The 16,069-nt window shown below is 51.8% G+C and overlaps 1 protein-coding gene across 1 annotated transcript; it reads right to left on the bottom strand.

Annotated features, from left to right (window-relative positions):
• Positions 1–49: 49 nt before the first annotated feature.
• Positions 50–11,638, bottom strand: PI16 (peptidase inhibitor 16). The gene is made up of 6 exons (XM_081828115.1): positions 11,288–11,638; positions 6,795–7,016; positions 4,332–4,441; positions 3,757–3,845; positions 2,430–3,107; positions 50–2,238 (listed from the first exon to the last, which is right to left on the bottom strand). Exons 1-6 carry the CDS (start codon positions 11,441–11,443, stop codon positions 2,117–2,119), a joined length of 1,377 nt encoding a protein of 458 aa, XP_081684241.1. The 5' UTR covers positions 11,444–11,638; the 3' UTR covers positions 50–2,116.
• Between the last annotated feature and the right edge of the window lie 4,431 nt (positions 11,639–16,069).

The following is a 16,069-nucleotide window of genomic DNA, read 5'->3' as shown; positions in this document are numbered from 1 at the left end:
CTGCTCCCAGGTATAGACCCAAGAGAAATGAAAACATATCCACACAAACTTTTACGTGAATGTTTATAGCAGCATCGTTCATAATAGCCAACAGGCACAAACAACCCACATGTCCCCCAGTTGACAAATGGATAAATAAAATGTATTCTATACAAGGGAGTATTATTTGGTAATAAAAAGGAATAACATACCGCCACATGCTACAACATGGATAAATCTAGAAAAGATTATGCTCAGTGAAAGAAGCCAGACAGAAAAGGCCACCTATTGTATGATCCCATTTATACAAAATGTCAGAATAGACAAATCCATAGAGACAATAGATTAGTGGTTGCTTAGGGCTTGGGGTGGAAGGGGAATGAAGAGTGGCTGCTAATGGGGAAGGAGTTTCTTTTTGGGGTGTTGAGAATGTTCTAAAATTGTGCTCGTGGTTGCACCACTCTGAATATACTAAAAACCATTGAGTGGTACACTTTAAATGAGTTACATCTTAATTTAGATCATTAGGTTATATCTTAATACATTATGACACACATACACACACACACACTTTCCTGCCCCGCAGCGCTTGAAGGCATTCGCTTAACCAACTGAGCCACCCAGGCGCCCCTTTAATATTTTTTATGATGAAGAACAGGGCCTATTAAAGTAAGAGTTAAAGGCTTATTTTCCAAAGAGTTGACCTCTCTTAAACACCCTTCATAATTGGCGTGGTCCATCTACACACACACACACACACACACACACTCTTTCCTGCCCCGCAGCGCTCCGCGCAGTCCTGCTATGCTCCCCTGGGGGAGTGTGTCTGGGACTCCAGAACCCTTTCTCAGGATTCCTCCAAGCACCCAGGGCTGGCAAAGCCTTCTGGCCTGGTGTACCAGATGGGCCCGGGCAGCAGCACCCTGTAAAGAGGCTGTATGCCACTCCTTGATTCTGGGTCTAAAACCCAACTAAGCCTCCACGGGTGACCCCTGGAGATGGGGGAGTCAGCCCTTGGCCCTTCCTCCTTCCTGCTGGCTGCCTGAAGATTTGAGTTGGGGAGGGAGGGCAGTTTATAGGAAGGAAAAGAAAGGTGCCCCAAAGGACTAGGTGGAGTGTGTGGGGAGAGGAGGTGTGTAGGAGGGGGAGCAGGTGCTGGGGCTGGAAGGGGAGCCTCTTCAGGGCCTCTCAAAGAGCCCTTCTTCACCCGCCACCCCTCATAAGCACAGAGACTCGGTACTCTTACAGGTTTTATTCAGGAGTCAGGGGCTGCTTCCCTTCCCTGGTCCTTGCCTGCCCCCCCCCCCGCCGTGTAGAACCCCATTCAAGTGGGGCTTGTCCTTCATCTGCTCCTCACAACCCCTCTCCCCAGCTATACCAGCAAGTAGGGGGAGGGGGCACTCAGGGAGAACGCCCTACCTGCCGAGGCAGACGGTCCCAAGCCTGGTAGGCAGGGATCTCCCCTGAATCCCCCCGCCCCAGGATTGAGATGGGAGGGGCAGGAGGGGTCTGGGCCAGGTGGCAGGCCTCATGCCCCCAAGGCATCTGTGGATGAGGCACAGCCCGCAGCCTTTCCTGCAGCCTTTCCTAGCCTTTCCTGTCCGGAGGGCCTTCAGCCAAGAAGCATCTTGTCTGGGGGGTGGGGGGCAGGGTGGGGGAGATGGCAGGACAGCTGACCTCTTCAGCCTGGGAAGGCAAGAGGTCCTCCCGGGAAGAGCGTCAGACTCAGATGGCTTAAGGAAGAAGCCAGGGCACTAGGAGGGGTCAAGGGGTTTCTGGGAAGCACTGAGATCTGTCCCTGGAAGAGCAGAACCACAGCCACAGGACAACTGGAGAATGAGCCCAAGTGGCCACAGGAACACTGCTCAGAACAACCTGCAGCTAGCTGAGGGGTGGACCTCCGCCCAGGCAGAGGAACGCCTGGGGCAGTGCCAGCAGTTGGCATTATAGAGGCCTCCTGAGGGCACGAGGGCACTGGCCTGCAGTCTGGCCAGAAGCTGGGGTCACCGGGGGCTACTGGGGCCACAGAACAGGACCTGCCCAGGAAACTGTGGCCTCTTACTCGGAGAAAGGCAATCCAGAGTGGGCATGAGGCCAGGGTCTCCCCACCAGGCCTTGCCTTTGAGTGGCGGCCCCTTCAGAAGATTCCAGCCAGCACCAGGGGAGGCAGCAGCAGCAGTCCCAGAAGGGGGCCCCAGATGTGACCGGGGCCCGAGTTTAGCCCTGACTTGACGCTAGGCTTTTCAGGGCCCTCTGCACCTGTGGGGAGGGAGAGGCTTTGTCTCAGCGTGGACGCAGTTCTGCCTGGCCTCCCACCCTCCCTGCCAGGCATGCAAGTGGGGGGCCAGCAGCCAGAGAGGAAGCTCTCACTCAGAGGGTGCATGCTGGGGGCAGGGTGCCGACATTCTGGAGGCAAGGAGGGAAGGTGGGACGAACGCTACAGGACTTACCTGCTAAAGATGACTGCAGAGCCAGGGTCCGCCCGCCCACGGCCTTAGCGGTGGCAGAGGTATTGGGGGAGTTGGACAGGGACTTGGAGGAGATGTGCCCCATGTGGTCCAGTGTGGCCGGCAGCTCACCTGTCTGGTCCTGGCCTGGAAAAACTGAGGCTGAGACCTCACTGGAAGGAGACAACTCGGCCTCAGCCTTGCCCGCCTTCTGGGAGTGGGGTAGCGGCTCCCGTGTCCCTGTCAAGAATATCTTGGGGTGCAGAGAACTCTCTGGACTCTTGGAGGGCACGCTTGTCCTGCTGGCCTCTTTGTCTGCCAATTTGGAGATGAGATCATGCGTTGATTTGGAGAAGGTAGCTGGCCCCTCATCCAGGGAGAACAGGCTGTGAGTTGCCAAAAAGGAAGGGACCTCAGTTGTTAAGGAAGGTGGAGCCTCTGTTGCCATGGAGGGGGAATCTTCCGTTGCTAAGGAAGATGGGGCCTCGGTTTCTACAGCAGGTAGAGCCGTGGTTGCCAGAGGGCCTGAGACCTCTGTTACCAAGGAGGATGGAGTTTCCGTTGCCAGGGAGGAAGGGCTACTGCTTTTCCTAGAGCCTGAAGCCTCAGTTGCCAGGGAAGATGGGGCCTCAGTTAGCAGGTAGGGCAAATCCTGAGCCTCTTCCGGGCCTCTGACGGGTTCTGACAAGAAACAAGGCCTGGCGTTAGTGTACAGCAGGGCCCCACATCCCTCACCCCACCACAATCACGGCGAGGCGACCAAATGTCCTATGATGACACGCAAACACACATCCCCTCCAGCGACTACGTCCTTCGTTGATAACAAATGTTATTTTATTATAACATGATAACAGTGTCTCCTCTATCCACCTCCTTGTCCAAATCTTCCTCTCCGCACTCACACGACCACTCTCAGGGGACTCTCGAGCTCAAGGCCTGTGCCTAACACGTCCACCGCGTCGCAGGCCCGTCCCTTTCAAGTCCGCCTGGCCACGCCCACCACTAGGCCCCGCCCCACCGGGGGCCCTTTCCTCTGGCCACGCTCACCTCGCCCTACGCTCGGGGGCCGGCACACTCTGTCCCCTACCGTCCGCTCGGAGGGTTAAAATCCGGTCACTTTGAATGACAGGGCGCCAAAGTGCGCAAGGAAAGCGAAGTGGGCTTGGGAACCCGGATAGGGTGGGCCCGCCAAGGGCGCGGGAGGTCGCGTCCCGCCAGACCCCTCCCCCTGCCCGTGCACGGCTCGGGAGTCCGGGGAGGCTCTAAGGACCGTTCTGTCGGCATCCCCTGTCGCCCCTTCCTTCTCCTCCCCACCCCACCCCCAACTCACCACAGAGGGACTTCTCGCAGCGGTGGCCGGAGGGACACAGGGAGCACGGAGTCCCTTCCTGGTAGGGTCTCTTTCCCTTCACGTTCCCCCTGCGGGAGGCGAGGACGATGCTGGGGGCGGGGGCGGTCCCTAGAGACCCCTGTCCCTATCCCTCATACACATACCTAGGCCGGAAGTACCCCTGGGTCTTAACTTGCTCCCAACTAGCTTGCTGGGCCAATGAGAACAGACTCCCATAGGTGCCCTCGCAGCTCCCCCACGGGTATGGGGAATAGGCCCCGGAGTGGCCCCCTCCTACATTCTTTTTTTTTTTTAAGATTTTATTTATTTATTTGAAAGAGAGAGAGAGAGCATGAGAGGGGGGAGGGTCAGTGGCAGAAGCAGACTCCCCGCTGAGCAGGGAGCAGATGCAGGACTCGATCCCAGAACTCCAGGATCATGACCTGAGCCGGAGGCAGTCTCCCAACCAACTGAGCCACCCAGGCCGCCCCACCCCCCACATTCTTAGACTGCCCAACTCAACCCTCCCCTTGGCTCTGCCCATCCTCTACCCCCAGGGATCCCTGGGCACTCACGGGGGCTCATAGTTGCAAACCAGCAGTTGGATATTGATCTCCTCAACACCCTGGAGCTTCTCACAGAAGTGGGAGCCACAGCCAATCCTCTCTGTCTTGGCCCAGACCACCTGAAGAAGGGCAAACCCAAGAGTTTAGCCGGGGTGGGACACCACCAGTAACTAGTGTCTCTCTACACCAGTTTTCTATGGGTAGGGAGAGGAGGATTCCTACAACCTGTCAGATCCAAGTCTCTGAGGACACGCAGCTTCAGGACAAAACTCTGAACAGGGGGTTTGGGAAGAATTTGTCCTGAACCACACACACTATTTCACCAGGCCTTTCTCTGAAAACCTTCCCTTTGTACATACCCTCATGAATTCCTCCTGCGTGTTGTTTTGTGTTTTGTTTTTGCAACTTCCTGTGCATTTTAAACAAGGGGTATATCCAAAGGAATGAATCTCAAATGGGAGAATCTTAGAAATCAACAACAAACAAAATCCAAGGAAGAGAACAAAAGGAACCATTTTGAATGTAGAACTTCCCCCCACATCACAAGTGGGCAGGGATCTGCTCTGCTGTTTCAGAGTCTGGGTCTCCTAGCTGCTAGAAGGAATTCTGTCTTAAGTATAACATTTTAAAAGTCAAAACAGCCTTTGTGCACCACCATGGACTGAGACCAGCAGCCTCTCCTTGCTATTTGTAGGCCTTGTCTGCTCAGGAGTCACTTAAACGGAGGCCAGTTTTTGTTGTCAGATCTGGCTCCAGCTATTAATTCTGCATACATTCCCCCGGACTGTTTTTTTTTTCTTTTTTCTTTTTAAGATTTTATTTATTTATTTGACAGAGAGAGACACAGCAAGAGAGGGAACACAAGCAGGGGGAGTGGGAGAGGGAGAAGCAGGCTTCCCCCTGAGCAGGGAGCCCGATGCGGGGCTCGATCCCAGGACCCTGGGACCATGACCTGAGCCGAAGGCAGACGCCTAACGACTGAGCCACCCAGGCACCCCGGACCGTTTTTTTTCTGCTTAAGTTAGCTGAGGATACCACTGCTGAGCATCTCCCAGGCAGAAATGACCCCAGAGTGCATGTGCACTCAGCCCTGGAGAACGTTGGGGTGGTGGTAGGGCAGGCCCACTCCTGCTGGGCTCTGACAGCAATCCTAGCAGGAGGGGTGTGTGTGTGTGTGTGTGTGTGTGTGTGTGTGTGTGTTGGGGGTGGGGGGGAGTGTGAGAGGTGGCAGGGTATGGAGGGGAGGGGACAGGGAGGGCTGCTGGGCCCTCACAACTTCTTCATCTGGATGGGTGATGTCAGGATTTCCTTCCCCAAAGATTAGCACTAAAAATATCACTCAAAAGGAGCACTGGAAAGTGGAATTGGTGGAAATGGCTGGGAAGAAGTTTGTTCTTCCTTTTTCTTTTTAAAAAATTGGTCATGTTACTGTTTGAACAATAAGCATTGGGTGGAGAAGAACAAGAATTCAATAACACTGATGTTAATTCCCCTACACACCCATATACACACACCCCTACAGCACCCTCACCCAACATCTCTTACCTGGAAACTCAAACTTTCAAAATGCAGTGAGAAGCCTGACATAAACAAGAAGTGACTGCCTGGGGCAGGAAATGATCTCGAAGGCTCCCTGAAACATTCGCTCAGTGACGATTTGCTCTTATTTTACACATGGCTTTTAAAAGTAGAAGAAAAGTTAAACACACACAATTGTCTATTTGCTTTATCGGTCCCTGGCAGGTTAGAAGCAGACACCATGAGAAATGACAAAAGAGGGACAGCGAGAGAAGCCACAAGTCGGGGGGCAGTTACCGCAGGGCAAACAGCCCTGCCTAACTGAGGCGGGAGGACAGGACCGCTTAGAGGTCGGTCAGGACGGCCTAGTACAATAATTACCGTCCACGACCCTGGCTCTGTGACACCTAACTTACGTCCCTTCAGTAGGAGGAGGCCGAGAGGGGCCACCTAGATTTTCAAACGATTGTGTTTGTTCAAGAGTCACCTGAAAAAAGGGGCGCCTGGGTGGCTCAGTCGGTTAAGCAGCTGCCTTTGGCTCGGGTCATGATCCCGGGGTCTTGGGATCGAGCCCCACGTCTGGCTCCCTGCTCGGCAGAGAGCCTGCTTCTCCCTTTCCCTCTGCCTGCCACTCTGCCTACTTGTGTTCTCTCTCTATCTCTCTGTCAAATAAATAAATAAAATCTTTGGGAAAAAAAAAAGTCACCTGAAAATGGTTTAGGCAGTTTGAGAAGCAGACTTCGTCAGAGGCCTGGACAACACGTGAGCTCCGGTGGAAACACGACTTCTACCAAGGGTCTCGGGGGCTTAGAGTGGGGGGGCCCCGGGCTCCGAGGCTGGAAAGGGAGAGGCGGCCCCTGCCCCGCCCACTGCGCACGAGGCCCCGCCCACTCGCCGTGTAGCCCCGCCCGCTGCCCTTGCACCGCCCCACCCGCCCGCCCAGGGGCCTCGCACCTGCGTGTAGTGGCCGCACATCTGGCCCTGGGCGCAGGTGGCGGTGCTGAGGTTGTAGTGCTCGCGCTCGTGGTGCCACTCCTCCATGGCCAGCGGCACGTCCAAGCCCTCCTCCGTGATGGCGAACAGGTTCTCGCCGCGCCGCCCGCGCTCCTTGTTGTGGCCCCACACGCACTGGCGCGCGTAGGCCTTGGCGAAGGCGGCCAGCTCCTCGTCCCACCTCTGCGCGGCAGGTCGGGGAGGGAAGTGAGGAACGCCTTGGGCTCGTGGAAGCGGGGAGAGGCGGGTGGGAGAGGGCGGCGGGGCTCCGAGAAGAAGGTTGAAGGTGTCCTGGGGGCCTCTGGGGCCCGGAGACCCTCCCTTCCTGCGGGGTGACTCTTGGCCGTGCCCAGGAACAGGTCTGTGCTCCCGGTGGGCTTCTGGGGCGAGGTGGGAGGGCTCCACGCCAGGCCATGGAGTTGGCTAAGCTTGGGACCATTCACCAGCTGTGTGATTTTAGATTGCCTAACCTTTCTGAACTCTCATGGGGCTTTGGGAAGACTAAATGGGATGATGTTTGTGACGGTGTTATTATTAGTTAATATTAATAAAAGGAGGGCCAATGTGCCCTGACTACCTCCCGGGGCCACCTGACTGCTCTGAAGACCACAGAATTTCCTGCGAGATGGTCAAGGGCTGCGTTGTTTATTCTGCCATCCTCCACCCCTTTCCCCACACACCATAAATATGACTTGGGGGGGGGGACAGCACTCCCCTCTCAGGTTCCACTCTCCCCTTGCGGTCGCCCAGCCTCCACGGCTTTACCATTTCCAGGCTTCCCTCCCAAGTACTCTCAACTCTTGTCAACTGACAGCCCCTTTCCCCCAGAAGATTAAGTGTCTCTGGGTGACCCTCACCGAGAGGCCTATTTTCAGAGGCTTGGTGTCTCAAGGGGCTGTCAGATCCCAAAGGCAGTGTTCTCCGGGGGGACCTCAGGTGAGGGCATGTGAAGTGAAGGGACCTCTGAGGTTCTCTGTGTCCCTGGCTGGGAGGACAGGCCCAGTGTGTGTGGGAAGAGGGATTAATGAAGGATTGACGAGAAAGGCCTGGATCCCATTAAACTTTGTCCTTGGCCTCTCCTAGCAATGGGAGGCCTGGCGGCAACTCTTGCCCCACCCTCCGGTGGCCCAGCCAACTGTGGGAGCCAGACAGCCTACAAAGTGCCAAGAGCTTGGGGGACCCTGAGAGGAGGGGATTGTGTGGCTCCTCACCCACACACAGTTCTCAGGAGCAGCTACCTGGGGTGGGCATGGGAACACAGGCCTGGGACAGCCTCTCCCTCCCTGGGTGCTTTGTCACTGCTCCCTGAGGTTCTCTCAGACTCTGGCAGGTAAGGGGAGATTGGGAGTGGGAATGCGGCAGGGTGCGGGGGACCAGCAGCAGGGGGCCTGGGAGGACCTGCAGGGCTCCAGACTGAACTATGAGCTCCTTCGGGGTAAGATGGTGATGTGGCACTAGTGTCTGGCACAGAGCAGCTGCTCAATAGACATTCGTCAGCTCAGTAGACATTTGTCAGCTCCCTACAGAGCCCAGCTGGGATTCCTATTCTGACTGGATGCATGGAGTCCCACCAGTAGAGTCCTGTGGGTCTCAAGGCTTCTCAGTCTTCCAGAGACCCCTGTGGATTTTTGAGAGTCACGGCACCCACCCACATTGGCCACGTGGTCACCATCTGCAAACAAGTCCATTCATCCATTCACTCATCACTCACTCGTTCAACAGTCCGAGGCACCGTGCCAGCCCGGAGCTGAGAGCAAGGACCGAGAAGCCCAAGTTCACATTGTCGTACATAAACTGCTGATTGGGCCACCATGTGGTACATGACAGATTTGCAATAGGCAGTGTAGAGGCACCGAGGAGGGCCATTTAGCTCAAGGTGAGGGCTGAATGGTAAGTGTTGAAACCAAGGCATTGGTCAGGTGGCGAGAACGGGAGGCACAGCGTGAGCAAAGGCATGGAAGTGAGAAACAGCGTTTTGGCTGGGCAAGGACAAACTGTTGAGGATACTGAGGGAGAAACTGAGCAGGAGAGGAAGCTGGAGGCGTCAGCAGGGGCCAGACACACAGAGAGAGCCTTCTCGGGAGATGGAGCTTTATCCTGAGGCAGTCAGGAGCCAGTGAGAGCCATTGAACGGTGTTGAGCAAGGTCAGGCCCGTGTGTGGGATTCATTTTGGCAGCGGAGGCCAGAGGCTGAGGAAGCAGGTAGAAGCTCTTCTAGGAGTCCTTGGGAGAAGTAATGAAAGACTGGACCAGGGTTGTACCAAGGGACAAGGATGGGGGAGTAGGGTTCAAGGAAAATCAAACCTTCTGGGAGGTAAAGGTGGTGACGATTAGATGTGGAAGCTAGGGGAGAGAAAAGAGTTCGTGATAACTGCCACCTGCCTCACCCTGGACCCATTCCCTCTTTTGTTAATCACACACTTATTGAGCACTTACTGTATGCCACACACTGTTCTAAGTGCTTTCTACATGTTCACGCATTTAACTCTCACAACCATCCTACAAGGGAGTTACTATGTTGTCATCATCTTCAGTTTACAGATGAGGAAGCTGAGGCACAGAGAGGTTAAGTAACTTAGCCAAGGTCACGTAGCTAATAAAGGGCGGAATCAAGATTTGAACGAGGCCACCTGGCTCCAGAGTTTCTCTATTTCCCACTCCTGAGGTTGAGCCTGAGCCTTGTTCCAAATTTGTCCTGGTGTCCCAGTCCATCCCCTCCTCCCATCACCTCCCACCAGACGGCATCATATCCCCTGAGTATCCAAACTTCTTCCCAGAATGTTGCCCCAGCCCAAGGTCCACCTCTGTCCACAAAGCAGCTCCTGGATGGGTAGCCCCCAGCCTCAGCCAACAAGACTGTAGGGCATCAGGGATCTACAAATGGGGAAACTGAGGCTCAGTAATGCATTCCAGGCCTCAATCAGGGAGCTACTGACAGAGCTAGTACCAGCATCCAGTGCTCCTGATCTATCGTCTGCAGTTCCTGGTTGCCAGGCCGACAGGGCTTGAATGGTGGTGCTGTGTGCATTTCTAGAGGCCTTCCTTGATCTTTGTCACACGTCTTCCCATCTGACCTTCAGGGTAGGGATTGCCTGTCCCAAGTGATAGATCAGGAAATGGAAGCCTTTGAAGGTAAAGGGACGTACCCAGAGTCCCTTTGCCAGATTGAGCAGGGCTACTGGAACTCCAGTCCTGGACCCTCAGGCTCGCTGCTGTGTTCCCCAGATGTGACGGGCACTAGCTATGGGGTTCCTGGATGCTGCTCCTGAACCTCCCAGGGCACCTGAGGGTGGCCAGAGAGGATGGGCCTGCTCAGCCTTTGGGGGGCGGGGGTAGGAACAAGGTGAATTTCTGATTTTCTCTCTCTCTTTTTTAAGATTTTATTTATTTATGTGAGAGAGAGCGAGAGCACACGAGCGGCGTGAGGGGCAGAGGGAGAGGGAGAAACAGGCTTCCCGCTGAGCAGGGAGCCCAATGCTGGGTTCGATCTCAGGACTCCGGGATCATGACCTGAGCTGAAGGCAGACGCTTAACTGACTGAGCCAGGAGCCCTGATTTTCCCTCTTTTCATCTTGAGCATAAACATCCTGCCCCTAACCCTACCATCAAGTACCTCTCCCTCTTGACAGAGGTAAATTGCCACCCCAAATCTGGCTTCCGTCATCTATAAGCATGTCTCTGTGCGTTTACTACATTTGCATGTCTCCCCACAAGTATACTTGTGTAGTAGTTTTTACATGTTTTTAAACCTCATGTAAATATGCCCTCCTGTATATATATTTTTTGAGATTTCATCCCCCGCCCCCGCCAGTGTTCTATCTGGGAGATTCAGCCCATGTTGATGTAGCCCATATGTAGCTCTAATGGTGACCCCATTTTACAGATGCAAAACTGATGGTCCTTACTAGGTTAAGGGACCCACCCCAAATCACAGGTCTTGTTGTGGGACCGAGACAGAATGTGAACTGTGTGATGCAGAGCCCTCTCTGCTTCTGGCTCCTGTTCTCGCCCACCTCCTCATACATCCCTCCTCCCCCAGTGCTGGGACCCATCCCGCTGTCCTCCTGTCCTCTCCTCATTGCCTTGGAAGGCATCTGAAAGACCGTCTTCACCAAGGTGTTTGGGAACTTCCTACGTTCCCCCCTATGAGGGGCACCTGCATTTTAGGAAGTGCTGGGAAGGGGCCATTGGAGTGGGAAGCTGGGGCTCCCAGGCCTGGCTCTACCAGCTGTGTGACTTGAAAGCCCCTGAGGGACCAGCAAGTCCCTCGGGCCTCAGTTTCCCGATCTGTAGAATGGGGCTGCTTCTGGGGACCTGTGAATTACATAATGTCTCTGTCACTGACCAGAGAGATGAGTCTCTGAGGTAGCTTCAGCTCGGGGGTGGGAGGGAAGGGGGGGCCCGCCCAGCACCCCTTCAGTCCCGGCAGGTGAGTGGCCCCTGGCCGCACTCACCATCTGCAGCATGTCCGCGGCAGGGGGAGCCACCTGGGCCCGGTAGAGGTTGTGAAGCTCCACCATCATGTGCTTCTCATCATCAGTGAGGGCGCCGGCGGGGCCCCCAGTGGCTGCCAGCAGCAGCAGGAACAGCGGACTGCAGGGGCCGTGCATGGTGGCCAGTCGTCTCAGCCTCTCCCGGCCAGGGGTCTGGCAGCTGGATTTAAAGTCCTTCCCACACAAGCACCACCCTGGCTGGGGCGGCGGGAGGGGCCGTCTGCAGGCCTGGCCCAGCTCACACAGCGTCTCCAGGAGGGCTGAGTGCTTGGGTCCTGACCAGAGTTGAGTCCACTCCCAGCACTGATCTCCCCTCAGAGTCCTTGGCAAAAGCCTCCTTTCTCTAGGTAACAGGGGCTCAGGCCAAGTGCTGTGTGCATTCCACTGCCCCTCCTGAGTGGTGGACAGGTCCTCAGGGGCAAAAATATAGTAACCCAGGTTGCACCCACTGGGTGCTGAGGACAAGTAGGAGGATAGAAACCACGTGGACCCTACCCCTGAGGATTGGGCAAGATGAGGAAGCTGTACTTGGCTTATGGAAGGATGCAGGAACACAAGATGTATTTGGTAAAAAAAAAAAAAAAAGACGGGCCAACCAAAACCTGCATCCTGGTTTTGCTCCTTTGTTCGCTGTGTTTTTGGCAGTTTTCTTACTCAGATCAGTGGCAGTAATAGTACCTACCTCATAGGGCTGGAAGGAGGATTAAGTGAGATCAAATGTATGTAAGGCGCCCAGGACAGCACCTGCCATTCAGAACAGTAGACAACAACTACCCACATGGCGTGGCCTTGGCCAGCTCCCAGCCCCAGGGGGAGGCAGGACTCCTGGCCACGGGAAAAGAGACTGAGGTGGTTCCCACTCTCGTTGTATCCTGGAATAGGGCTTTTCGATACGGATAAAAGGTTGGCTTCTTCATACCCTTTATGAATGCATATGCTTGAGGTGCTCGTTTGGAAGTGGGATGCTGGGATCTTTCCTGCTCTGAACATCTAGAAAATAGAATGTGTCTGTTTTTGAAATCAAGAGAGAGCAGAAAAGCAGAGGGATGAGTGAGCTGATGCAGCAGGAGTTCTGAGGGGAGGGCATTAGAAAGGAAGCAGGCCCAGTGGCCAAGCACTTACACTGTAATGACCATGCAAGGCAGGGACCAAGGTCTTGGCCTTCATGAGGCAGGAAGTTGGAAACCAGTACTCTTGGGTTGAGCTGGGATCCTTAAAGCCTGCACTCTCAGTGAATGGGGACCTAGAAAAAGCCCACTCACTGGCTTTCTGGCTTTGGAAAGCGGCAAGAAAACTTGTCTCTGCTCAGGTTTCCGGATAAAAACAAAAGCAAAAACAAAAACAACTTGGATCACACACACACACACACACACACACACACACCTGTTAGAACTAATGTAAAAATTCAGCAAAGTTGTAAGACATGAAATCAGCACACAAAACAAGTGGTATTTCTTTTTTTTTTTTTAAAGATTTTATTTATTTATTTGAGACAGAGAGAATGAGATACAGAGAGCATGAGAGGGAGGAGGGTCAGAGGGAGAAGCAGACTCCCTGCCGAGCAGGGAGCCCGATGCGGGACTCTAGGATCATGACCTGAGCCGAAGGCAGTTGCTTAACCAACTGAACCACCCAGGCGCCCAACAAGTGGTATTTCTATATACTAACAATGAATAACTCAAAAAGGAAATTAAGGAAACAATTCCATTTACAATAGCAATAAAAAGAATAAAATACTTAGGAGTAAACTTAACCAAGGAGGCACAAGACTTGCGCATTTAAAACTACAAATCATTGCTGAAAGAAATTAAAGAAGACACGAATAAATGAAAAGACATCCCACATTCATGGATTAGAAGTCTTAATACTACCGAAAGCAATCTACAGAGTCAGTGCAATCCCTATCAAAATCCCAATGATGTTTTTTTGCAGAAATAAAAAAATCCATCCCCCCAAATCATATGAAATCTCAAAGGATTCTAAACAATCTTGAGAAAGAGAAACAAAGTTGGAGGTCTCACATTTCCTGATTTTAAAACTAACTTCAAAGCTACAGTAATCAAAACAGTGTGGTATTGACATAAAAAACAGACGTATAGACCAATGGAATAGACTACAGATCCCAGTAATAAACTCTTGCATATACGATCAAATGATTTTTTTTTTAAGATTTTATTTATTTGCAAGAGAGAGAATGAGAGACAGAGAGCATGAGAGGGAAGAGGGTCAGAGGGAGAAGCAGACTCCCTGCTGAGCAGGGAGCCCCATGTGGGACTCGATCCCGGGACTCCAGGATCATGACCTGAGCTGAAGGCAGTTGCTTAACCAACTGAGCCACCCAGGCGCCCGCCATCAAATGATTTTTAACAAGGGTGTCAAAACCATTTAAAGGGGAAAGGGCAGTCTTTTCAACAAACTGTGCTGGGAAAACTGGATACCCACATGCAAATTAATGAAGTTGGACCTTTACTTTGCACTATATACAAAAATCAACTCAAAATGGATCAGAGACCTATGCATAAGAGCTAAAACTACAAAACAAGAGAAGAAAACATAAGGGAAGAACTTCATGACATTGGATTTGGCAGGGATTTTTTTGGGTGTGACACTAAAATAAAGGCAACAAAAGAAAATATAGATGAATTTCATCTCAAAGTATGAAATCAAAGTATGAAATCTGCTCAGGTCTCTGGGTAAAAACAAAAGCAAAAACAAAAACAACTTGGATCACACACACACACACACACACACACACACACACACACACCTGTTAGAACTAATTTAAAAATTCAGCAAAGTTGTAAGATATGAAATCAGCACACAAAACAAGTGGTATTTCTGTATACTAACAATGAATAACTCAAAAAGGAAATTAAGAAACAATTCCATTTACAATAGTAATGAATACAATAGCAGTGAAAAGGCAACCCCTGGAATGGGAGACAATACTATGAAATCATATATCTGATAAGGGACTAATATAGATAAAGAACTCCTACAATTCAAGAACAAAACAACCCAAACAACCTGAATAAAAAATGGACAGAGGACTTGAATAGACATTTCTCCAAAGAAGATATACAAGTGAGCAAAGCATGTGAAAAGATGCTCAACGTCACCAGTCATTAGGGAAATGCAAATCAAAACCACAATAAGATATCACTCCATACCCATTAGGATGGCTATTATAACAACAACACTCCCCCCAAAATAGCAAGTGTTGGCAAAGATACAGTGAAATTAACACCCTTGTGCATGAGGCTGAAAATGTAAAATGGTGCAGCCACTGCAGAAGACAGGATGGTGGTTACTGAGAAAAACTAAACAGAATTACATTATGATCCAACAAGTCTACTTCTGGATGTATATCCAAAAGAAGTTAAAGCAGAGATTCGGACAGAGAGTGAAACACACATGTTCATAGCAGCACTATTCACAATAGCTAAAACGTGGAAAGAACCCAAATGCCCATCAGTGAACAATGGATAAACAAAACGTGGTCTATGCATACAGTGAAATATTATTCATTCTTCAAAAGGTAGGGAATCCTGTCACAGGGTATGACATGGATGAACCCTGAAGACATTCTGCTAAGTGAAATAAGCCAGACACAAAAAGACAGATATTGTATGATTCCACTTACATGAGGGACATAGAGTAGTCAGATTCATAGAGACAGAAAGTAGAATGGTAATTTCCAGGGGCTGGAGGAGAGGGAAATGAAGAGTCATTTTTTAATGGGTACAGTTTCAGTTTGGGAAGATGAAAAATTCTGGAACCGGATGTGGGGATGGTTGCACAACAATGTGAAAGTACTTAATGCCACTGAACTATATGCATAAAAATGGGTAAAATAGTAAATTTTATGGTATGCATATTTTACCACAGACAAAACAAAACTTGGAAATTCTTTTTTTTTTTTTTAAGATTTTATTTATTTGAGAGAGAGAATGCACACAGGCAGGGGGAGGGGCAGAGGGAGAGGGAGAAGCAGGCTCCTCGCTGAGCAGGGAGCCTGATGCAGGACTCAATCCCAGGACCCTGGGATCATGACCTGAGCTGAAGGCAGATGCTTAAGTGACTGAGCCACCCAGGTGCCCCAAAACTTGGGAATTTTTTGGGCCAGAGTGGGATGGATATTGAGTAGTGGTGCTGGTGGTGGGAGTAAGCTCAGCAGAAATAAGGTAAAATCATGTCTGGAGGGAGCTTTCACGACCCAGGCCACTTGGGCCATCCACGAGGGAAAACAATCCTCAGCTTTAGCACACAATCAGAAATTATAAAACACATGAGGAACTGAGCTCCTGCGAGCAGCAGCATACAACACAAATTTGAGATAATAGAACAATCTGGAAGACTTTCAAATAACTATATTAATGATGATGAAGGAAATAAATAGGTAGCTGGAAAAGGGAGCAGGCAGATTTAGGAGGTAGAATGGAGCGTGGTGGGAGAGAATTTGAAGAGTTCAGGAAAATGGGTCAGTCTGTGGGGAAGAGAAGAGGTGAACCTCCAGGGTAAAGTCCAAGCAGAGGAGAAAAGGGTAGGAGCGACCAGATCCCACCATGGCCCAGCCGGCGGGGGCAGCTATCCCAGCATGATTAGCTGATGAAGCTGCGAGATGGATATCTTTCCTCTAGGGACAGGAGAACATGGCAAGTGCCTGACCGCAGCTGGGGCTTGAGATAGAAATAGGGAGATTTAGAAGAAAACTTCCCAGGGAGTAAAGTGCTGAGACCCCGC

Source organism: Leptonychotes weddellii, chromosome 8 (assembly GCF_054177405.1).
Source record: "Leptonychotes weddellii isolate Sample4059 chromosome 8, ASM5417740v2, whole genome shotgun sequence".
Classification (NCBI taxonomy): Eukaryota; Metazoa; Chordata; class Mammalia; order Carnivora; family Phocidae; genus Leptonychotes; species Leptonychotes weddellii.
This window is presented reverse-complemented; position numbering and strand designations above follow the sequence as displayed.